This window comes from Peromyscus eremicus, chromosome 2 (assembly GCF_949786415.1).
Source record: "Peromyscus eremicus chromosome 2, PerEre_H2_v1, whole genome shotgun sequence".
NCBI lineage: Eukaryota > Metazoa > Chordata > Mammalia > Rodentia > Cricetidae > Peromyscus > Peromyscus eremicus.
In genome coordinates this window covers 141,057,926-141,081,503 of record NC_081417.1, presented here as the reverse complement: position 1 = coordinate 141,081,503, position 23,578 = coordinate 141,057,926, and the positions used below count along the sequence as shown (strand labels likewise).

At 55.0% G+C, this 23,578-nt stretch overlaps 1 protein-coding gene across 1 annotated transcript in view; it reads right to left on the bottom strand.

Annotated features, from left to right (window-relative positions):
* Col16a1 (collagen type XVI alpha 1 chain) overlaps positions 1-22,997 on the bottom strand; it is a 52,818-nt gene extending 29,821 nt beyond the window's left edge. Inside the window, exons 1-38 of the mRNA XM_059255044.1 lie at positions 22,828-22,997; positions 21,206-21,312; positions 19,253-19,327; positions 19,054-19,171; positions 17,956-18,079; positions 17,408-17,674; positions 16,760-16,840; positions 16,510-16,635; positions 15,731-15,784; positions 15,428-15,454; positions 14,795-14,830; positions 13,793-13,819; positions 12,752-12,814; positions 12,491-12,532; positions 12,367-12,411; positions 12,248-12,283; positions 11,828-11,890; positions 11,314-11,358; positions 11,142-11,237; positions 10,915-10,953; positions 10,480-10,524; positions 10,285-10,320; positions 9,709-9,819; positions 9,310-9,345; positions 9,039-9,074; positions 8,854-8,964; positions 8,541-8,585; positions 5,598-5,633; positions 5,410-5,454; positions 5,005-5,136; positions 4,270-4,305; positions 3,812-3,919; positions 3,428-3,550; positions 3,270-3,323; positions 3,089-3,130; positions 2,584-2,619; positions 2,446-2,499; positions 2,216-2,284 (exon numbers count right to left, since the gene is read on the bottom strand). Coding sequence (XP_059111027.1) covers positions 2,216-2,284; positions 2,446-2,499; positions 2,584-2,619; positions 3,089-3,130; positions 3,270-3,323; positions 3,428-3,550; positions 3,812-3,919; positions 4,270-4,305; positions 5,005-5,136; positions 5,410-5,454; positions 5,598-5,633; positions 8,541-8,585; positions 8,854-8,964; positions 9,039-9,074; positions 9,310-9,345; positions 9,709-9,819; positions 10,285-10,320; positions 10,480-10,524; positions 10,915-10,953; positions 11,142-11,237; positions 11,314-11,358; positions 11,828-11,890; positions 12,248-12,283; positions 12,367-12,411; positions 12,491-12,532; positions 12,752-12,814; positions 13,793-13,819; positions 14,795-14,830; positions 15,428-15,454; positions 15,731-15,784; positions 16,510-16,635; positions 16,760-16,840; positions 17,408-17,674; positions 17,956-18,079; positions 19,054-19,171; positions 19,253-19,327; positions 21,206-21,278 — 2,592 coding nt within the window. The 5' untranslated portion in view covers positions 21,279-21,312; positions 22,828-22,997. The remainder of the gene's footprint in view (positions 1-2,215; positions 2,285-2,445; positions 2,500-2,583; positions 2,620-3,088; positions 3,131-3,269; positions 3,324-3,427; positions 3,551-3,811; positions 3,920-4,269; positions 4,306-5,004; positions 5,137-5,409; positions 5,455-5,597; positions 5,634-8,540; positions 8,586-8,853; positions 8,965-9,038; positions 9,075-9,309; positions 9,346-9,708; positions 9,820-10,284; positions 10,321-10,479; positions 10,525-10,914; positions 10,954-11,141; positions 11,238-11,313; positions 11,359-11,827; positions 11,891-12,247; positions 12,284-12,366; positions 12,412-12,490; positions 12,533-12,751; positions 12,815-13,792; positions 13,820-14,794; positions 14,831-15,427; positions 15,455-15,730; positions 15,785-16,509; positions 16,636-16,759; positions 16,841-17,407; positions 17,675-17,955; positions 18,080-19,053; positions 19,172-19,252; positions 19,328-21,205; positions 21,313-22,827) is intronic.
* Positions 22,998-23,578: the final 581 nt, after the last annotated feature.

Sequence of the window (23,578 nt, the reverse complement as noted above, 5' to 3'; positions counted from 1 at the left end):
GGGGTGAAGCTTCAAGCTCCCGGCTCCACCCCTTACTCTCTGGTCTCTGCTCTCCCTGTGTACGCAACTGGAAAGTGACAGCAGCTCCCTAGCCCATTTTGGTGGCTCATACTTGCAATCCCAACACTGAGGAAACTGAGAGAGGAGGGGTACCAAGATTTCAGTACGCGTCTGGGCTACACAGTTGAGTTCCAGGTAAGTCTGGCTTAGAGTGTTAGACCTTGTCTCTAAAAAACACCAATAGTAATAATAACAGCAGTTCCTCTACAGGCTGTCCTTTTTATCTGTTTGTTTGTTTGGTGTCTCAAGACAGGGTCTCTCGGTAGCCCTGGCTGGCCTTGAACTCACAGAGATCCTCCTGCCTCTGTCTCGGAGTGCTGGGATTGAAGGCATGTCCTGTCTTGAGGAAGTACGTTTCTGACTCAGCAGGCCACTAATCTAAAAATGAGGATGACTGTGTTCTCTCTCTTCAGAAGCTAAAAAACATACATCTCCAAGCAGAGGGGAGTGAGCGGGTGATTCCTAGCGGCTGAGGGGAGGGAGAAACTGAGGGGGCTGGATAACAGCGACCAAATCTCTATTAGTTTGGATTAACAATTTCTAGTCCCCTACAGAACAGGAAGGTGACCTCAGTTTACAAACAGCAAAGTGGCTGAGGATTCTGGACACAAAGAAATGATCAGAAGATGAAATGCTAATCACCGATCTGTTCAGAATACCCTGTGTGAATGTGCTCCGTAAACATGGATAGTTACTACAAGCTGACTTGAAAAAGCAAAATATCGGGCTAGAAAGATGGCTCAGCAGTTAAAAGCACTTATTGCTCTTGCAAAGGACCCAGGTTAGAGTCCCAGCACCTACATGGTGGCTTACAACCATCTGCAACTACAGATGCAAAGGATCTGGGGCACTCTTCTGACCTCCGCGGGTACCAGGCATCCGCATGCAGGCAAAACATTCATATAAATACAAAGTTTTAGAAATTTGAAAGGGAAATACTTTGTGTGTGTGTGTCTGCAGGTATGTGTGTGGGTACATATATATGTCTGCTTGCGTTGTGGAGTGGTCAGAAGTCAACTTAGGCTGTCATTCCTCAGGAACCATCTGCCTTGGTTTGTATTTGTTTGATTGTTTAAGACATGGGCTCTCGTGGGTACCTGGGACTTTGCAGTTAGTCAAACTGACTGGCCAATGAGCCCCAGGGTTACGCTATTGGGTTACCTAGTACATGCAATCACATCTAACTTTCGTGTGGTGTTGTTATTGGTGGTGGTGGTAGTACTTTTTTGAGACAGGGTTTCTCAGTGTAGTCCTGGCTGTCCAATAATTTGCTCTGTAGACCAGGCTATCCTTGAACTCAGAGATCTACCTGCCTCTGCCTCCCGAGTTGTCTGTTTTTGAGACAGCTTCTCTATGTAGCCCTGGCTGTCCAGTAATTTGCTCTGTAGACCAAGCTAGTCTTGAACTTGAAGAGCCCCAGCTGCCTCTGCCTTCTGAATGTTGGGATTAAAGGCATGCACCCCCATACCTGGCCACCTCTGATTTTCTACATGGATGTGGGGGATCAGAGGATCAAACTCAGGCACTCATGCCTGTGCAGCAAGCACTTTACCCACTGAACCAACTCCCTAGTCCTTGAAAACATATTTCTAAAAGGAACAGAGGGGGCTGGAGAGATGGCTCAGCAGTTAAGAGCACTGATTGCTCTTCCAGAAGACCTGGGTTCAATTTCCAGCACCCATATGACAGTTCACAACTGTCTGTAACTCCAGTTCCAGGGGATCTGGCACCTTCACACAGACATACATGCAGGCAAAACACCAATGCACATAAAATAAAAAGAAATAAATCTTAATAAAAGAAAAGAGCAGAGGCCAACTGGAGAGAAGACTCAGCAGTTATGAGTACATGCTGCTTGCTCTTCCAGAGGACCAGAGCTCAGTTCCCAGAACCCAAAGGCACGGGTCCTCATGCAGCGCACGTGCGTGCACACACATACATACACGTGCACCAAAAAAGAGAGAGAGGGAACCATGGTGGTGACATATTATTTAGGGCAGTTCCCGTGTGTCTTCCTTCCCTGAGGAAGGCCCAGGATGCTTGTCTCCTCCCACCCCAGGCTGCTGAGACAGGCAGGGTCAACTCCGGGCCGCCCCACAGCAGCCCTGTCAAGGGCCCAACAACAGCTCTAGTCACGTGCAGGAAAGGCTCTTACCGGAGGCCCGGAGACACTGGCGCCAGGAGGTCCCATGGGTCCTGTGGCTCCTTTGGGCCCTGGAGGTCCCTGTGAGGAAAGGACAAATAGGTTACCGCGGCACGATTCGAAGCCGGTACGATCCAGCGGTGAGACGTACGTGATCGGATCTCAGGCAACCCGCTGACGGCATTGCCGAGTCCCAGGTCCCCAGGTCTGCAGCCCCAACAACCCCAGAGGAAGGGGCTCACCTGGGTACCTTTCTCTCCAGCCGAGCCAGGTGGTCCCCGAGGTCCCGGAAGGCCCTGCAGATGGAAGCACAGTTGGTTATTTCTTACCATAAAATGGGCCCCTCCCTGTCAGCCGCCTCCAGGCCATAGGAGACCTACCTGAATGCCAGGCAAACCCTGGGCTCCCGGCTCACCCTGCAAGTCAGAATGGGCAGTCTGTGGCAGAGCGGCCAAAGCCACCTGCCTCTAGGACCTGTGTCACTGGCAGATCTGGGAGGGTGTCTGCAAGCCCCAGCTCAAGGGTTAGAGTAATGGGGGTCAAGGCCAAATTCTGGCAGGGCACAGTGAGTGGCACATGCCTTTAATCCCAGCACTCAGGAGGCAGAGGCAGAGGCAAGCAGATCTCTGTAAGTTCAAGACTAGTCTGGTCTATATAGTGAGTTCTAGGGCTATGTAGAGAGACCCTGTCTCAAAAAAAAAAGACACACACACACACACACACACACACACACACACACACAGCCAAATCCTGTACAGAGCAACATCAGGCCAACGCTGCTTGTGACCCCTAGACACAAAACTGTGTTCTTAGCATTTAGTGACAGACAAAGCTATGGAAGTGCTGGAAGAGAGCAAGAAGGCAAAGGTGAGGTGAGGTACTCACCTGGGGTCCCTCAGCGCCAGTGCCTGGAGGTCCAGGCTCTCCCTGAAGAGGGAAAAGGACTCTTTGAAGCCTCCTCTACGCCCACCTTCCACCGCTCCATGACTCAGTCCCCGTTCCAAGCCTTCCCATCCTCCTCCGCCCAGGGCTACCATTCCCCCCACCACCACGCCCCCGCACATACCTGCGTGCCCTTCAGTCCTTGGGGCCCTTGAACTCCTGGTAGACCAGGCTTGCCCTAAAAGGCACAAGGGAACTCATGGATAGCCTTGGTGTGTTGGGAGGATTGAGAAGGCATCACACAGGCAGAGAAAGACGGGAGGATGGGCCACTGGCACTTACTGGTTTCCCGGGCCGACCCACGCCTTCAGGACCTGGCTCTCCCTTGGGGCCTGGCTTCCCAGGCAGTCCCGATACATCGGTCAACGCCCCCTGCAGGCTGGAGCAGGCAGTGCAGCCATCCCCCTGGTCAGAGACAGGTACAAAGGGAGCCTGTAGCCAGGCTAGGGGGCATCGCGAAGGGGCCTCCTACATCCTCTGAGACCCCCACTCCTCTTCTGCCTCTCCTCAGCCGAGAAAACAAAACAGATCCCTGGTAATCCAAGTCCGAGGCATCTGGTGCTGCCGGGCTTCCTTGAGGCTCCCTGCAGTCCCCACCCCTCATTAACTGGCCCCTTGATTTCTATTTGCCCATGCAACAAATTCCCCCAAGCCTGGCCGACTTACCTTTTCTCCTTTTGGCCCAGCAGGACCCCGAACTCCAGGCTCTCCAGATATTCCAGGCTGCCCAGTGGTGCCCGGAGTTCCAGGGTCTCCCGGATTCCCAGCATCACCCTGAAAGGAGTAGGGTTTGAGGAAGATGGCGTCGCCCAGCTGGGAGCGGTTGCTCTTTAAGACCTGTGGGCAGTCACAGTCCCTTCCCTGGGCTGGGGGCTAGGGGCTAAGAAGGGAGGCTAGTACTCGCCATCAAGAAAAGGGGGTCAGATTGTTCCTGAAGGAGCCGGGGGGAGGGTGGAATTGGATGGGTGGGGATGTGGGAGGATTGGGGAGGAGTTGGGGGAAAACTGTAATCAGAATACATTCCATTAAAAAATGAATTTTCAATTAAAAAAGGAAGAAAAGGGGACAGAGCCTCCAAGATAACCAGGTACCCACCACCTCCATGCCCACCCACATCCTCTCACCTTCTGGCCCTTGAGTCCAGGCTCTCCAGCTCTGCCCTGAGAAGAAAAAGGTACCAGCCCCCATTCACTCAGAGTTGATGCTCCTGGGTACCCAGCACTGTGTGAGACCCAGGGGATGTGGCAGAAAGTGAGAGGCGATGACCTCTGTTCTCATTCTAACATTGGAGACATTTCTGCCTGTATGACCTAGGCAAGGTACCTCATCTAGCTCCTCATCTGGCCTCAACTTCCTCATCTGTCAAATGGGGATGATAACGTAGTGTAGGCTTCTGCACCAAAGGGTTCTTGTGAGATTATTCTGCTGGGCCAGTGTTTGCGTCACCATTAAAGCTGAGACCATCAGCCCACAGCAGGGACTGCCATCTCCCCAACGTCCCTTGTGCGCTCTACAGTGCTTCACGTTCGTCATAACTCAAGCTTCACCACAACTCTAAGGACAGGACCCCGAGGGACACAGAACAAAAGTGACTTGCTCAAGTCAAAGATCTTATAAAAACTGGGGCCAGAATTGGGACCTAGCTCTACTGAGGTTGTACCTCGTACTTGCTCTGCCACTCTGTGTCCCAGGATGAAGGACAGAGGCCCGTGTGAGGGATGCAAGCAGCTTGCACTAGACACAGAGACGCTGATCCCACCCCACTTTGTCCTTCTGCCCCCGAAGTCAACAGCTGCTGGGGGAACCATGCTCTTTCTTACATCCTGCCCACATCCATCTCCAGAGATCCCAGAATTCACCTGCTTCCCAGGCAGTCCAAAACCTGGGGGACCAGGCTCTCCCTTCTCTCCAGCTGGGCCAGGCACGTGAACCACATGGTTGTCCCCATCAGGAAGCTCGGACATGGCTGCACAAGGCTCACAGGGCTCCCCCTGCAGAGCAGAGATACTAGGTTAAGGGCTTGCTGGGTCCTGGGGCTGCGGAATGTAGCCAGCTCCAATACAGCACCTCTGGTGAGTGGGGGACGTTTTCAGAGAGACTGGGAGCATGGGAAGAAGTGGAGATGGAAGCAAGACTATGTTGCTAAGAGCCAGAATTCACCCCACAGACTGCAGGGAGCCCAGAATCTGGAGTAGAACAGGCTAGAACAAGGGCATCTTCTTCAGGGGAATGTCCTGGTCGCATGCTAGGAGTCCCAGACTCACCTTTGCCCCTTTGGTGCCTGCTGGTCCCACTGGTCCCGGTGGGCCCTATGTGAGAAACCATGTGAGATGGTGCCCAGCTGCAGCCAAGGCTAGGCAGAGGCCTGGCCCCAGACTGTCAGTTCTCCTGTGGAGGGCAGTGCCTCCCACCTTGCCCTTCCCTAAGCCACTGCCGTCTGAAGAATACTTACTGGAACTCCAGCCGGCCCCGTGTCACCAAAATTACCCTGAGGGCCAAGCAGAAAGTATATAGTTATATAGTATATAGGGGAAACAGGGTAGAGGTGCCAGATGCAGGAGCAGACTCTTGGGATGTCTACTGGCAAGGGAAAGTGAGGCTAGGATTCCCCCAAACTCCTCAGGGAATCCCTGACCAGCCACAGTCTTGAAGCTAAGCCCAGCCCCGGCTACTTCTCTAGCAGAGATCATGAAGTCATTTCTTCAACAGCTGTTCATCGAGTGCCTTTTGGCCCCGAGCACCGGGCTAGGTACTGCATATGTGAACAGCGCAGACAAAAATGCCCCGTGGACCTTGCACACTGAGAAGCTTTTGTAAAAAAGTAACCCTATGCTATGTAGTCAAGGATCACCTTGAACTTCTGATCCTCCTGCCTCGGGTGTGCATCACCTTGCCCAGTTTATATGGTGTTGGGGATCAAACTCAGGGCTTTGTGCATGCTAGGAAAGCACTCTATCAGCTGAGCTATAGTCTCATTTTATCCCCCAACTTGTGTGCGTGTGTGTGCGTGCGTGCGTGTGTGTGTGTGTGTGTGTGTTTATGTATGTGTGTGCGTGTGTATGTGTGTGTGCACGCGTGTGCGCGTACGTGCGTGTGTGCGTGTGCATGCGTGCGTGTGTGTGCGTGTGTATATATATGTGTGTGTGCATGTGTGTGTGTATATATGTATGTGTGTATGTATGTGTGTATGTGTGCGCGTGCGTGTGTGTGTATGTATGTGTGCGTGTGCGTGCGTGCGTGCGTGTGTGTGTGTGTGTGTGTGTGTGTGTGTGTAGTGTTTAGTATATGTATGTACACATATGGGTAGGCCAGAAGTTGACATCAGGCATCTTCCTCAAACATTCTCCACATAATTTTTTGAGCCTGGGTCTCTCTCACCGACCCCAGAGCTCATCAGTTCAGCTCGGCTGACTGGTCAGAGCTCCAAGGTCCCACCTGTTTTCTCACTCACAGTGCTGGGGTTACAGGGCTTCTGGCTGGTTATGTGGGATGCTGGGAATTCAAATTCAGGTCCTTAAGCTTGCGTGGCAAGCACTTTATGAGTGGAGCTTTTGAAGTAGTAACCTAGTAAGTGATAATGAGTGCCATGAAGGGAACAAGGTAACAACCCAGACCAAGAGGCGATCCCATTTATACAGGGTGGTCAGAGAAGCGGCACCACAATTATCAGAAAGATGGGATTGAGGCCCGCCAGTGGGAGCCTCCTGTGTTCCTATGGGAATCACCTGGAGGAAGTCTGGAGGTGCGAACAGTCTCCACATGTTCCAGATTGGAAGGAGGGGGTCAGATGACTGAAGCAAAGGAAGGCAGAGAGAGGAAGAGGAGAAGCTAGAAGGAAGATCATCTTGCATGGGGTCCAGCAGGACTGTGGTACCAAGTCAAGTCCCCAAAGGCCTGTAAGCAGGAAGTTCTGTCGTGGGAATCTTTCTACAAAGGCGCATTAACTGCTCAGTGATGAATGGGCTCCTGAAGGGCTGCAAGGGACATGTGGGCCAGAAGAGGGGTCGCCATCATCAGGAGTGAGACCATGGAGACCCAGTGGAACAGAGGAGAGAAGCAGGGAGAGCTGAGGGAGCAGCGGGCTGAACCATCAGGACTTGCATCTGGGATGGATGGAAGGGGGACTGTGTAGGGGAAAGAGGAGTCAAGGGTGACGCCAGCTTCCGGCTTTGAGGATTTCGGTTTATGCCATTTGCTGTGATTAAAAAGGCTGGTCATGCTTGTTGGCCTCTAATCCAGTACTAAGGAGGGGTAGGAAGGAGAATCACAAGGTCAAGGTCTGTCTGTGGTACATTGTGAGTTCAAAGCCAGTCTGAGCAACTTAGTGAGACCCTATTTCAAAATAAAGGGTAAAATAAGGGTTCTTCAGGCCTCTATGGGGCAGGGGATATCGCTCAGTGGTAGAGTACTTGCAAAGCATGTGCTAGACTCTGGTTCAATCTCAGTGACACCACACACACACACACTAATGGAAGGAGTTGGGAAGGGGCACCAAAACTCCATTTGAGAAATGTCAAGTGTGATTTGCCTGTTAGAGGTGAGTTTGAACACACATCCTAATGTGTCCCCTGCTTGAGTACTTCCACACCCACAGAACCCCTCATTTGAGCAACCCTCTATTAGAAGTTCAATGCTGTCACTTATCTCTCACACAATCATAAATACAAATGTTAACATGGGCATTGAAATCTAGAGACCCAGCTGAGTGGTGGTGATTATAGACTGTGGAGCCAGACTTCCTGGGCTCAAATCACAATTCTGTATCCAAACACCCATGGAGCACTGGGAGATTCCCTTGGCCTTTTTATGTCTCGTTTTCCTTATCCATAAAATGGGAATAGTGAAGAAGAAATGTACTCCATCAGATCTGGGGGGAATAAAACAAGAATATAACATGCACACGGCTTGGAACCATGCCTGGCACATAATGAGTAGAAAAGAAGAGTTAAATACTATTTTGCTACAAGGTAGTCTTGGATGTGCTTAATAGTTTTAGATTATTGTTAAATTAAAAATACAACACAGGAATTCTCTTGAAGAATATGAAGTTCTTGGAAATAAGTTCCTTGTCTCTGCTCAGAAAAAAAAAAAACTGATTGGGGTGAGTAGTGGTGGTGCACGTCTTTAAACCCAGCACTCAGGAGGCAGAGGCAAGCAAATCTCTATGAGTTCGAGGCCAGCCTGGTCTACAGAGCAAGATCCAGGACAGCCAGGGCTACATACAGAAAACCTGTCTCAAAAACCAAAACCAAAACAACAACAACCAAAAATCCCGATGAATGCGGTCTGCTGTGAAGTTACAGCTTGACCTCTGCCTCCCTGGCCTCTCGGGGCTGTCTCCCTCGGGGCTGTCTCCCTGGCCTTGCCTTTCTCTGACGCCCAGCCCGGAGCTCACCTTCTCTCCTTTCAGCCCCTTTGGCCCAGGAACTCCAGATTTCCCCTGAAAACAAAACAAATAAAACAAGATGGAATTACAGCGCCTTTGCCTGACACCCCTCCAAGTTCCCAGTGTCGCAGTGTCCAACGAGCAAGAACACGAAATGAGAGGAATTGCTAGACAGTTACTACTGTACAAGTAGCAGCCTAGCGCAGAAGGGGAAAGTGCCAGGATGCAGGCTGCTTCATGGCCTACTTCCTGGTCCCTACCCCAAAGTATGCGATCCTGAAGAGTCAGGGCAGCCACTATATGCCAAGGGCAGGTCACTCACCGGAAGGCCAGGTAAACCATGGCCAGGGGAGCCTAGGTCTTCATTGACCTCTGTAGAGGGCCCAAGATGCTGGGCGCCGACACCTGAGCTGCAGGATGAACAGGGTTCCCCCTAGGGAAGGAAGAGAAGAATCAAAACCTCCCAAGTGGGCAGAAGGCAAAGAGCGGGGCCCAGGGGCTTCCTACCTTCTCCCCCTTCATGCCTTGGATGCCTGGATCTCCCTGCAGGAAACACAAAAAGGGTTTGTGGGCTGAGACCAGGCATGTGGGGACACCCCAAACGCTCTAGCCATATTTAAGGACAGCAGTGTGACACACCACATAGACGCCCTTTGAACTGCCCCCCGTCCTGTGGGATTCAAAGCCAGCACCTCGGAGGCAGTACCCATCAACTTATACAACAAACAAGGGAAATAAACTTAGGCTAAATGTCCCCATGAGAAAGTTTCTTACATACCCGGTCACCTTTCAGTCCAACAACTCCTAGGCCCTCCTGGAAGAGAGGGGTATGTGGAGGAGTGAGATGAGGAGGCTGGGCCAGGACCTTAACCCTGGCCATGACCACTTTCTTCCATCTTCTCTAGCCAACACCCAAGCCCAGAGCCAGGCTCCATTCACGGTAAGAGATGGCTCCACCCTGTCTTGCCCAAAAGATATCCTAGAGTCTCTTAGGGTTGGGGGGGAGTGCTGAAAGGTTGCCATGGAAACCTGGGACGACACTCTAGCCAGCCCTAAGCTCTATGGTTCAAACCCCTCTGGGCTGCACTCTGCTGTAATCTCTCTGTGGCTTTGAAATCCACCCAGTCCCTGAGGGTCTGTTCTGTGTATGTCCCTCCGTGGCCCCTTGGACACTCACCCCAGCTGGAGCAGGATCACCTGGCTCCCCTTTAGGACCTGGTTTTCCAGGGAGTCCCACAAAATTCTGGAACCCTTCAGGCAGCGTTGGACACACTTCACAGGGGTCACCCTAGCGAACAACCACAGGAGGACAGGGTGAGGCTGAGACCTTGGGGAAGACGAAGGTCTGTCACACCCACTCTAGGCATCCCCATCATCAAAGTGGACGAGAACACCGAGGGCCTTCATGCCCAAGGGACTCATTCATTCAGGAAAGGAGTCCCACACTTCCTTCAACTATGTCCCCAGAGCAAACCCGGGGAGACACATGTGTCCCACTGACGGATACGAAATGGGCTGAGAGAGAAGCTCAGAGACCGCCCCCGCCCCCCACGCTCATAAACCATGCGGGTGCCAGAGACAGGGTCTGAGTCTGGCTGACCCCCCAGGCAGGCTCCTGATCTAATCACATAGCTTCCACAGTAATAAAGAGAGGGTCACCCGGGGCAGGCCCAGCACGTGGGCAGAGTGCCCCTGCTGTTCAGAGCAGATCCTGTTCCCAACCCAACCCAGGGCAGCCAGGCCTGGAGCTCACCTTCTCTCCCTTAGTCCCTGGCACTCCTGGCTTCCCCTGTTTGTAGCGGGGAGAAGCAGGGGCATTAATGCCAGGGCAGAGGGATCAGCATGCCAGGAAAGAGCTGAGGACCCAAGCCCCTCCCCCCGGAGGCCCTGGAAGAGTAGACCCAGGCATGGTGGGCAAGGGCCCCCTCCCCTGCTTGTGGCCACTCACAGGCTTCCCTCCAGGGCCTTCCTTTCCTGGTGTTCCAGAGCTGCCCTGTGACCAGAAGAAAGGTTAAAGGGGAGGTTCCCACTGATGTGACCTCTATCCCTTTGTCCCTTCATCGGCTGAACCTCCCATCTCTCCATGTGGTTCACTGGCTGGCTAAAATCTCTTCTTCCTATTGCCTGTCCTCCTGGGTGTCTAGCTCTGGAAAAGGACAAGATAACTAGGGCTCTGGGTGCCCTTCCCTACAACAAGGAGGAGGTGACAGACAGGCAGACAGACATTTCCAGGGCTTGCTGCTCACCAAAGCCAAGGATCCCACCCCAGCTAGTACTGCAGTAGAGAAACCCTCTTTAGCAAGCCTGGCCACCTCCTGGGACATGCGCACTGCATGACCACACTTCCCTCCCCGGCCTGTGTCCACACAGCCTCTGTGCTTACCTTGTCTCCCTTAGGGCCTGGTGGGCCACCCGGATCTCCCTGATGACAGAAACAGAGTGGTACAAGTGTCTTCTCCACAGCATGAGGAGGGGTTTTGTTTTAAGCCTTCCTCCAACCTGCACCCCTGGGACCGGGTCTTATCCCTAACTGAGCCCCACCCCGGGGGAGGGGGTGGCGGGGGACAAAGTCCTCAGGAGAGGACAGCAGAAGAGGTACGGGGTACTTACAGGAGTCCCAGGCAGTCCTATCCCAGGCAGCCCGGGGGGGCCGGGGGGGCCAGGCTCTCCTGCCAGTCCCTCAGGCCCAACAAAGCCAGGGTCACCCTAGCACACAAGTGGTCATGAGAGAGTCACCACCTTAGCCCTCCCGGACCCTCCCATACCCAGTCCTACAACTCACTTTCTGCCCTTTGGGCCCGATGACACAGATCTCTCCTGGCCGACCCTGTGGGGAAGAGGGCCGAGGTAGGGACAGCCAGGGGCCTGGCCTCTGCCCCACTGAGACAGGAAAGTAAATATACACCCCCTTCACCCTTACTGTCCTTCTCCCATGCCAGACCCCAACCGGTTGCCCTATGGCCATCAAATATCACCAGGCCTAGAGTCAAGAGGCCTGGGTTCACCAGGCGGTGGTGGCGCACACCTTTAATCCCAGCACTCGGGAGGCAGAGCCAGGCAGATCTCTGTGAGTTTGAGGCCAGCCTGGGCTACACAGAGAGATCCAGGATAGGCACCAAAACTACACAGAGAAATCCTGTCTCAAAAAAAAAAAAAAAGAGGCCTGGGTTCGGGACCTGTACTGTGCTGTGCCTCCTGGGACACAGCACCTCACCTCCTTGGCCAGGAGGAGGGGCTGAACCTCTGGGTTAGATCTAGCACTTTGAGGCCTAGGGAGGGGGTCCCCAGCAACATACGTCTCGGCCTGGCTTTCCTGGCAGTCCCTTGAGGCCCCCGTCACCCTTCTCGCCTTTCTGGCCCTGGGGAGGGAAGAGACAAGAGACAAGAACTGAGGAGCAGAAGCAAGGCAGTTCCAATCAGCGAAGTGCCAAGTGCCTCCCAGAGCTCCCCTCCCCAACTCCGCCTCTTCGGAAAAGGAATGCTCTCCACAGAAGGGCAGACAACAGAAAGGACTTCCAAACCAGCCAGACCACTCATTCCACAAGCACGTGGCATGGCCCTCTAGATGTGGTTGGTGCTTGGCCGAGGATGGGGACTAGAAGGGATGGGGGGGAGCAGTCAACTCCCTCTAGGAAGACCTCGGACACTTCCCTCCTCAGGAGCACAGGGCCTGTGGCCCATCCAGACACCCACCCCTCCAAACATAAGCCTATTACCTTCTGGCCTGTTGAGCCTGGGAGTCCTGAGGGTCCCTAGGATGAAGAAGGAGCACAGACGAATGGGTGAGGCTGGGCCAGGACCATCGTCTCTGCCCTGTGGTAGGTCCCGGGCTTACCAAGTCTCCTGATTCTCCCTTTTCTCCTTTCGGGCCTTCGGCACACTGACAAGGAAGGAAAGGGGTTAAGTGGCCAGAACGGCCCTGCCTCAGCCCTGAAGCAGGCCTCACCTCCCAGTCTTACCTGAAGTGGGGCATCTGGGGAGACTCGGACACAGTCGTTGCCCTGTGGATAAGTAGCAGGGGTCAAGGCTAAGGCCTTCCAGGGGAGTCACCAAAACTTGTAGCTAGGAAAGGGCCAGGAGCCCCTAGAAAATAGGCTCCTGCATGCTAATCCCTGTAGAACCCTGTCCAAACGCCCACTTGGCCGGGCTTTCCACTGACATGGTGGGAAGGTCATTTCCAGTGGGAGGGGTCCTGATGTGGATTTTGTTAGGGCACTCACCCGTGCCCCCTTCTCGCCCTTGGGGCCTGATGGTCCAGTCAGGCCTCGCTCACCTTTCCCTCCCTGTGGGTGAAACCGGAGTGATAGTTGTGCCTGAAGGGAGCCTCCAGGAAGTACTCCCCACCCCTGGTTGCCTCTATCCATCTACCATGCAAATGCTCGCACACACACAGAGTCCCCAGTCCCACCCCCCCACCCCCCACCCCCACACCGGGCACTACCCACAGTACATGGATTCCATATGCACCAAAGGGCTACAGTCTCACACAGAGTATCCCTTCCCCCACGCCCACAGGCACGCACACGAGCAAACACACAGCAGATCCACGGCATCGTGTGAACATGCTGCGTAGACGCGCAGGTTGACATAAACCCAGGACAGCTAACAGTCAAGTTTCCTGAGCTCCAGCCTTGTGCATGCCATGTCACCTCCCTGAGCCTCAAGTTCCTCATCAATACAATAGGATTGACGAGGCGACACCCATCTCCAGATACCGTGCAGAGAAGACAGGGGATGCTGTAAGCAGCACGGTGGACAGAGCCCACCCACTCACAAGCTAGCAAGAGAAGCACAGCACGTGCCTGCAAGAGCCACTCACAAGCCCGAGGCCCATTAGGCCCCCAGGTGCATAGGGGGGTCAACTCTCAGCCTGTGGACCACATAGGTGCAGATGTGTGTTCCAGAATACACAGGGACACCCGCACACAATCACCCTGACACGTCCCAGGACCTATGCCTGACATAGTGAACCCTCAGTCTTCCCTCAAGCCAAAGGAGAGCACTCACCTCCTGGGATGAGTATTGTGCACCCAGGACCCAGGGCTTGGTACTAAGGTACTTTGCTTCAGCAAAGGTTAGTTCTGGACTCTGCACACACAACCCACTCACTCCAATACTCACTTAAACACACCGGGGGTAGTTGTGGTATAAACACACCGGGGTAGTTGTGGTATAAACACATGACTACAGAGCCACATGAGATGGGAAGGACCAAGGCTACCAAAGAAGAGAGGAGAATTCTGTTCTCTGCTAGGTCTTACCTTGGGACCAGAGGGACCAAGTGTGACCTAAGGAAACAGAAGAGGGAAGAGAACATTGAACTTTAGGGGTTAAGAGGGAACCAGGGGCCCAGAGGGGACAAGCAAGTCAGCTAGGCTCGCACTGCATGATGGCAGACCCAACCACAAGAATCCCAGCCCCCATTCTGCCTCCCAGGCCAATCAGCATGCTGACTCTATTTCCCTAGGCTGTAAAGCCAGCAGAGGGGTCTAATCTACTTTCTCCAACCTGCCTGCCTTTGGCTAGCCCCACCTCAAGCTGTTAGGCTAACACGGTCACCCAGTTGCCATGGTAACCCCAGCACATCTGGGAACCGTGGCCTTACCAGATTTGATGGGAGACTGGAAAGAAGAGGAGAAGGGGTGGGGTGGGGGAGGGCGTACATTAAGTTCCCCCAAAGTTAGGGGATTCATGCCCTTTATGAATCAATACAGTCCATCAGCTCAAAACACAGTAGCCCTTGCTGCCTGCACAAGAGGCACAGTAGGAACCAAATGGCCCACACCGAGCCCTGAGTTCTGTCCTTCCAGACTCCCAGTGGGAAGGCTGGGCTAGGCTGGGAGAGGAGAATGCTCAGGCTCTGAGCTGTGTGTCCCTGGGCTGCGCCCCCGCTTCCGCCCCCCCACCTCCCCACCCCCACCCCCCACCCCCCACCCCCCGGCCTCCAAGGTGACATGTGGTGCCTTCCAATCAAAGTGGATCTGAGATCTGGAGGCAAGCACACAGCTGGAATCAGCAACCAAAGTCTTGAGTCCCCTCCCACCCCCTAAGGAGGCCACCATCCTGGATCATGACACCCATTGAGATTTCAGGGCTCGGTGGATTTAGGGGTGGGGCTAAGCATAGCTCTGGGAATCAGGCAAGGGAGTGATGGGAAAGTCAACAAAGCCCCCTTGTCCTCAACCAGGAAGCTCCAGTCTACTCTAGGCTACAACCACCCCCCAGACAGTGGCCACACCACCCACAGCCCTCCATCCGCTCACATTGCTCTCCCGGGCACCGTGGACACAGGGCGGGCACTGAAAGAGAAGAACAGGCCTGCAGGTCAATTCTGGGCCTCTGAGATTAGCCCTACCCAACACGAGCTTGCATAACACACACACACACACACACACACACACACACACACACACACACATTCTCTCTCTCTCTCTCTCTCTCTCTCTCTCTCTCTCTCTCTCTCTCAGTCCAAACAGCCCCTCACATGTCCTTAGCATGACCTGAGATGGACATAGAGACAGAAAGCATAGAAAGCCAGCCCTTGCCCCTTATCTCCCACCAACACAGACCTACAGCCATCTTCTCAAACGAAAAAACTAAAGCCCAGAGAGGAATAGTAACAAGCCCAAGGCCACACAGCATGTCACTGGAGAAGGGCTTCACGGCTAAGACCTAAGCTTTCCCTGTGATGCCCATGGCCATTGGCTTCCAACTCAGTAGGAACGGCTTCCAGGGCTTCTACCCTACAATCCAGAGCGGACAGGGCCTAGTGCTGGGTCCTCAGGAAGGTTGGGTGTTGCACAGTTATTCATCACACCCACACCTAGGCTCCATGCCTCAGAACCTTTATCCGAAGGGTTAGTGCTGACACCTCCCAGCCCTGACAAAAGGCTCACCTCATCGACTTCCGTCTCCCGCTGGGCCTGGGAAGAGGGAGGCATGGGAGTGGGCGGGAAACCCGAGACCAAGCATTGCTCCAAGCCCCTGTACAGGAGCAGGCAGGAGCCAGCTCTCTAGAGAACGCCCAGTACCGCGTCCCCGCCCAGTCTGTCTTCCCTCCTCAGAACTGGCACCACACAGCCAAGCTCTGTCTGGGCAGGAAGAGAGTGGGAGTGTGGCATCTTCTCCGAGGGCTTTACAGAGGGCATGCAGGGCAGACAGAGGGCACCATGGGCTCTCCCTCCACCCACCAGCTCTACCTTTGTCCCCCTTTCTGCCTTCTGGCTGCTTCTTCCCATCAGCTGTGCATCCACCTAGACAGACAGAGGGACAGTTCTGGGGTCCACGCTGGAAAAGGGGCATCCAGACAGAGCACATGGATGCCGGGCACCCCCTCAGTTTGTCATCTGGCACCTCCCAGGACATCAAGGGCTTGTTCAGACCCCTGAGGCTGCCCCCACAGGCGCCCCTTCTCTCCCCATTACCCCCCCCCCCATATGATGTCGTAGAAAAGAGGCAGAGAATCAATGGGATCTTGTGTTTCTGCAGCCAAAGGCTGGGCATGGTGCCTGGGTAGGCAGGGACACTGCCCAGCCAGAGGGTGGGGCTGAGGGAAGGATGGGGCTTCCCTGCCACCTCCAAAGAACCTGGGAGTGGACAGGGCAGCTGGCCATGGTGCTGGGAGAGACAGAGAGCCTCCGGGAAAACAGTGCTGCCTGACCTCTGGGCCCAGATAACCCTGTACAGGAGAAACTGCAAACTGGGTCCTGCTCCCCACAGGAGGGTCTAGATGGCATTAGTGGGGGACTGGCCAGAGTCAGAGCTAGAGTGGCATAATGTGCAATGCCAGCAAGCAGCAGGCACGGGGTTACCCCATGGGCTCTCTCTCTGCCTCCCTGAGTTCCATAAGGTAAGACATAAGTTGAGCCCACGTTCAGAGATCTTCCTCAGCTTAGGCACATGGGCTGCTGAGTCTGGTGGCAGGCCTCGGCCAGGTCAGGAGTGGAACCGGCTCCCTTTCACCTCCCTGCTCACCCACCTTGCTGTTCTGGGGCTCCTCCAAGCAGAAGCAGCGGGTGTAGACCTTGCCCTCTGTCTGAGGATTGATCTCAATGAGCTCATTACTCTGGGTATCCCGGCGGGCCTTGGAGGTCTCTGGGGGACACTGTTCAGTGTGGGGAAAGGCCAGGGTCAGCAGAGAGGCAGATGCATCCTCAGGCCTCTGCCATCCCCATGCAGGCTGCTCTCTCTCCAGCACAGCATGTGCTGGGGGGGGGGCAGCTACTCACCCCTCCCGGCAAGATCTCACAGCAGCCCTCCTCCAGCACCAGCTCTGGGTCACAGTAGATGTGCGCCTGCTGAAGGTCAAACTGCGGGGGACACACAAGTTCATCTTATTTCAGACGATCAAATAGCTCTGCCCTGGTCCCCAAAGAAGCTCAAAGACGTCTTCGCCCCAGGATTTGACTTTAGGGTCTTTCTAGGCTGGTCAGGGAGGCCATCAAGAATAGAGCTGTCGCTAAAAGCAGAGATAGAGGAGGGAGGGGGGAAGGGAGAAAGAAATAGGGAGGAAGAAAGAAGATGGAGGGGGGCAGAAAGAGGGGGCTCCATCCAAACTGGGCCCATCCTGTACATGAATATGCAAGGCAAAGCATGTCAGGTAAAGGGAAAAGCATATGCGAAGGTACAAATATGCAAATTCCGTAGGTGATCTGTCAGACTAGGAGGGAATCGACCCCAGCCGTCAATAGAGAGATGTAAGGAAAATGCTGGAGACAGTCAGAGCCCAGATGGCGAGGGCTTGGAATGTCAGGGTAACGTGGCTAGACTGCACATGGAAGGCAATGGCTCCAAAGGGAGCTCTGAACACAGACACACATTCTCAGGAGCTCAAGGCTCCCCCAGAGGTGGGAGCAGAGACCAGGACCCGCACTCACCGTAACGGGCTTGCCCTGCTCAGCATCCAAGCCCAGAAATACATGTCCCCCAGGCCGAATGGGTTGCCAGGGCCCCAGGGGCTGGGAGGAGGCTGAGATGCAGTCCACATGCACAGAGGCCACACGACCTGCCACGCTCAGCATCAGCTTGTGCCAACGCAAATCGAAGAGCTGGGGCACTGGGAAGATGCAGGACACAAAGTCACCATCTTGGCCCTGTGCCCGGAGCTCTAGACTCCGCTCCTGGCTGTTGACTTCCAAGGAGATCTGTGACAAATTGGGGGGGAGAAAAAGACAGGGATTCAGAGTTCTAGAGGCATAGCATGGAAAAGTCGAGGGCTTCAAGCTTACTTCACAGGAGGGGAGAAAGCCAACTGGGGTCACAGAGAGGAACATCCTAAAAGAATGTGATGGGCACTGGGGGCAGTCCCGAGAGTGGGCGCTGGGATGGAGCAGAGAAGCCCCAGAAACCACAAGTGTGGGTAGAAGCTGAGATGGATTAATGCAACCAGTTGCCCAAGGAGTGGGGAGGGAACGAGTGGGCTCACCTGTGGGTACCCATTTGCATCAGTCACTTGGAACAAGTACCATGTGTTCCGGAAGGTGTGTTTCTTCAGCAGGACTGTCAGGACCAGGGCAAACTCCTCTGGGAGGCCCCGAGGGAACACTCTTCTGCAATGGAGAAGAGAGGGCACTCTGAGGCACAGGGACAAGCAGCCACTGAGCACTCAGGTGATGAGTCCGCCTGAGACAAGCACGGCACACACCTACAAACCATGTACACATCCATCTTGACACATTCACTGAGCGCCTTGGGGGTACTAAGGGTTCGCTGGCTGCTAGGAAAGCCAGGTGGTGAAAATATGGAACAGCTTGTCCCTGTGGAGTCTCATGGGGCCCTATGGGGCAGAGGAACATTAACAGAGAATCCTTGAAACCATCTCAGGGGACCAGAGAGATGATGGATCAGCAGTTAAGAGCACTGGCTGCTCTTCCGGAAGACCAGGGTTTGATTCCCAACATCCATATAGTATCTCACAACCATCTATAACTGGGGTCTATGGGGATCTAATGCCCCCTTCTGGCCTCTATAGGCACTGCACACATGTGGTGCACATACATGCAGGCATAACACTCATACACATAATAAATACATAATTTAAAATTTTTTTCTATTTCAGCACTGCATCCCAGCTTTGGCAAGGGGGCTCCCAAGGAAGCCAGCATGGTGTATGGACCTGGGGAGAGATCCTGAGGAAAAGACCGAGAGGTTCTGCATAAACAGCAAGGGAAGGAGGTCAGCAGGAGCCAGACTGCCCAGGGGCTGCTGGGAGTTGGGCTTCACACAAGGCCACACTCACATAGACACAGGCTCTTGAAATCACCCTAGGGTTCTCATGGCTACCATGGGATACAAACCTGGTCCTGCCATCATTGCCAGTGAGAGCCAGGCTGGGATTGCCAGGCACCACACACACACACAAAACCCACCCTGCAAGCCCAGGAGTGGACAGCGGGTAGACTTTGGGCAGGGGAATGCTCAAAACGGCCTCCAGGGAGGCCCTGGACTTGGGCCTCACATCCAGAGGTGCAAGGATGTGGCTGAGGTCGGTATGGACTCCCAATGGTCACCCAGAGTCCTTTACCGCGTGGGTTGGGTCAGCGGGACAGCCCCCAGCCGTAAGATGAGTGGCCCCTTGGGGTTGCGGATCTTCTTGATGGCAGATGTCTTCATGAGGTTCAGTCGGCGGATTAGGTTGAAGCCTTAGGGACACCAGAGGAAGGGCAGGTGAGAAGTGGGGCTGCTCCAGGAAGGGGGTAGGGGATAGCTGAGGCCACACTTACCAGTCACGTTGGTTGATGGGTCACTGCTGTGTTCCAGCTTGAGTCCTTCTTGCTGTGAAGCTGGGCACCGCTCACCTGGGAGAGAGTTGGCCTGGAGCATTAGGAACTCAGGAGGCCAGCTGTCGGGGGGCGGGGGGCGCGTCCTGGGGATCCCAGGAGGGGACAAGTTCATAGTCTCTGCCTTGAGGCTGTGCTCACACTTGCCTTCTGACCCTGGCTGTTCAGGAAGAGCCCAGCATATAGCCGGGAAGACTGAGGCCCATTCCAAAGCCATTGAATGAGTCAACAGCAGAACAGGACCAGAACCCCAGGACCACAGCCTTCCAATACCCCAGCTGGAGCTAGGCCAACAAGGAGTGAAAGGAACCCTGGGTGGTTCAGAGCCCAGACAGTGGGGAGTCATGGATATGTCCATGTTCCTCCATGTGTTCTGCCTAGACGGGGGCAGAGGAACAGTGCAGGGATGCAGAAATGTTATCTCCATGCACACCGGGTGTTACATGCAACTGTGTGTACATGACTATACATGCATGAGCTATGCATACTCATGTCCCCAGGGCTGCCACGTGCACTGGCACACATGTCCTAGGCCTGGTGACGTTCTACTTCCCATATTCACAGTAGAAAATGCAGACACAAGTCTGGGCTACCAGAATGACTTTTCACCTGCATACCCAGCTAGTGAATCAACAGAAAGAAACCAGGAGGCTGAGGGGGCCACGAGCTCAAGGTACCATCGAGACCTTAGGCCAGACAAGGCATACGAAAGAGGTATGAGCTTCGAACAAGGGCACAAGTCTCTGAAGCTCCAAAGGGACAGGCTGGTGGCTACAGACTCCTTCTCCCTGGGGCTGGTGTTGATGGAGGTGCTAAATCCAAGAGACAGGGGCTAAGATCATCGAGCCTTCCCAGCAGAGCTGGTGGCAAGGCTGGGCCAAGCCAATCGCGTCACCCCCCCCCCCCGCCCCGAAGATAGCCAACTCCCTGTCCAGCCGAGTCGAAAGACAGAGCCCTGTGTCCCTGGGCACAGTGACCCACTGGAATCTCCACCCCCAAGTCTGGCCGGAAGGACCATCACTGTCTTCAGCATCGCCTCGGTGCTGGGTGACTCACCCTTGGCAATGGGCCCAGATTCCTTACAGATGTTGAAATCCTCTGCCCCAGCCCCTCTAGGGGACCCAGTGAGGGAGAGGAGAGCAAAACTCTCTGATACACACGCTGAAAACACACATGTGCCTGTACACACTCACACACACACACACACACACACACACACACACACACACAGGCAGTCCCACCCACCCTGGATGCCTGGACTTGGGCCGAGGAGTTGGGCTCCTTCCTGCCTAGGTGGTGCAACCACCAGGCCTAGAGGGCACCCAGCAAGGCCAGGCAAATCACCTGGTCAACTTCCCTTGGCTTTGGGCCCTGGAAAACTGTACCGTCTCCCTGTCCAGAGCCTGGACCATGGGGTGGGCAGTCATCAGAGATCCAGGCTGGTGCAAGGGAGGAGCCTATGGCTAGAGGATGGAGTCATTGTCATAAGAAGGACAGAGGGGCTGGGCAGCTTTCTGGAAGTGTTGCCTTTCGTAGAGAGAGTGTGATGCCTGCTCCTTCCTATCTGGCTAGCCAGCAAGAAGTGCAAGGATGTGCTGTGGAGAGGGGCTGCTCTTCCCCTGCAGAGACCCAAGAGTACATACAAATGTACTGCACTTCTCAAGTCGCAAACCCAGAGATACTCAGAGACAAGATACACACACACACACACGCACACACACACACACACACACACACACACACACACACTAGCTCATTCACACAGGCTCAAGTATGCAAACACCTCAGAAGCTAACCTGAGCTCAGCCCCTACACTTGCCCATAAATGCCCACATGACTGAGAGATACGTGGCCACCTATGTGCAGGGAGCCAGAAGCAGGTCTGTGTCAGCTCACCTGTATTTGTTCCATGGCTGAAGGTGGCCCAGAGCCCGAGCAGCCACAAGCCAGGAGCCCAGGATGCCAACATGCTGGTCCAGAGAGATCAGCTGCAGCCTTGGCACCTGACAACCAGAAACAGGGAAGGTGGGCTTCAACGTGCCCAAGGGACAACTGCATGTGTGGGTAAGTGGCAGCAGTCTGTGGGACCCGCATACCAGGGACTGCAGTGGTCAGGGCTTGGTGTCCGTCCCTCTCAGGGGCCCCACACAGGCCTGGAGTGAGAATCTGGGCAGAGGTGATAATACAAATATTTAGCTACCGGTATGGCCCAGACACCCACCAGCCAGAGCAGAAGGCTGGCTGAAGCCCAGGAACAGGGCCCAGGCACCCTCTGGCTGTGTCAGGATTGAGAAGGGATCTAGAGGGTCCTAAAAGACCACAGGGGCTGGGAGAGTGGGGGGCCTTGAGCAGAGGCGATTTATCAAAATGCTTGGATGAATCCCAGAGCTTGCACAACTGTGCTCTGTGCTGGCATACAGTAGCCCAGTACCTGGAGAGCCGTGCTCAGCTGAGCAGAGGTAGCCCTGCCAGGCACCTACAAGGTCAGGGGCCGAAGACTGGACTGAGTCTCTTGGCAGAGATCATAAGGCTGTGTATGGGCCAAGAAAGCTTCCCCTTGTGGGTACAAGGGGCGGGAGAGCAGGTCACCAGGGCCCAGGACCTTGTTGCCAACCTCCCAGGCTGATGGATGCTCGTCTTTTGGTTTTATTAAACCCTGATGGATGGGCCCAGATAAATCAATGCAGGCTCAGCAAGTGGCCAACAGAGCCATATATCATCTGGTCTCTTCCAGGACAGGCAGATCATGAGCGCACAAAGCCATGTGTGTCCATACAATACACATAGGCGGACAGGCACATAGGTACCAGGACTATGCAGTCAAACCTAGCTGCACGCAGGCATGCCGACAGACATGAGAACTGATAAGCCCAGAGTTTACATACACACTCCTGTGCAGAGCCAGCTCATGAGCACCCCTCCTCCCTTCCTGTTGGTACTTTCTTAGGCAAGTCGGATTTCGTCCCAGGCGATCCTAACTTACCAACGTTGTTGCTGGATACAGAACAACAACAAAAAGGACCCCTTACCCCAATATTTAGGGTGTGTGTAGGCTAGACTCTTCCTCCCTTCTCCCTGGGATGGAACTGTGCCCCCCCCCCCATCTCCCATCCTCAGGGTGTTCATCTCCCACTCTGCAAACCCTACCCCGGCCTTCCCTTCCTGACAGCCAATGGAAGGATAGCCGGCTGTGAGGAGCATGTGCATGCAATGTGGAGGCGTGAACATAGATGTGCTCATCATGTTCTGGCTTCCATTCCCAGGCCCCAGCCTGAGTGGAGGGCTGTAGAGATAGCTAGAGGGATGCTTCCAAAGAGACCCTGCCCCCTTCAACACAAACACAGATTGAGGCAGAGACATCAGGACCAGCATGGAGTTTCCAGACCACCCTGCCGCAGAGAAGAGCACTAAGGCCCTCCGAGAGGCGATGCCACTTGCCCCAGGTCACATAGCGAGTCAGTGGCAGAAAATGCCCTTTCAGCCTACAGCGAGAAGCAGCCCAGTCCTGGCCCACTTACCAATGGCCCGGAAACCCCTCACTGAGAAATCCTGGCGGCCCCAAGGCCGCCAGCTAGGGGAAGCAGGGCCCTGGGTCCACCGGCCCGCAAGGGGATCCTTGATCTCTCCCTGGCAGTCTGTGCTGTCCCCAGCTTCTCCGCGTCCCGAGTTCTTTCGGCTGAGTGCCGCGCAGCGCACGCCTGCCGGGACTGCCGGCCGCTCCTGGAGGGGGAAGAGGGCGGTTCCAGGAGGGCTGGGGCCCTGCCAAGAGGCTAATGGAACACAGCTGGGCCGGCCCGCCGAGCTGGAGGAGGAGGGAGGCCGCGAGGGCTCGGCGGCGGCTGCGGAGGCGCTGGCTGCTGGGCTGCACTACCGCGCTCCTGGCCTGGCCCTGCGCCCGGGGCGCACCCGTCCCGCTTCCCCAGCCAGGTGAGCCCGCGGGCGAGCGGGGCAAGGCGGGACCCTGCGTGCCCAGAGCTGCCCTGGAAGGGGCGCCTGCGGCGGGCTGGCGGGAAGGAGGCCAAGCCAGGCGCTCCCAGAGCTAGGCCTTGGGTTTAAGGGACCTCCTTTGTGCCCCCCTTTCCTTTTCCTTGGCTGGGACCCCAGAAAGCTGGAGAGGGTTAGGGACCCTCCTCCATAGCCGTGGAACTCGCGACGTGGCTGCTGACCAAGCCTCAGTGGTCAGCTTTTTCCAGTGCCTGGGCCTAGCATTCCTAGGCTGTAGTGCCTCTGTCTGCATTGGGAGGAGAGACAAGCAACACCCCCTCACCC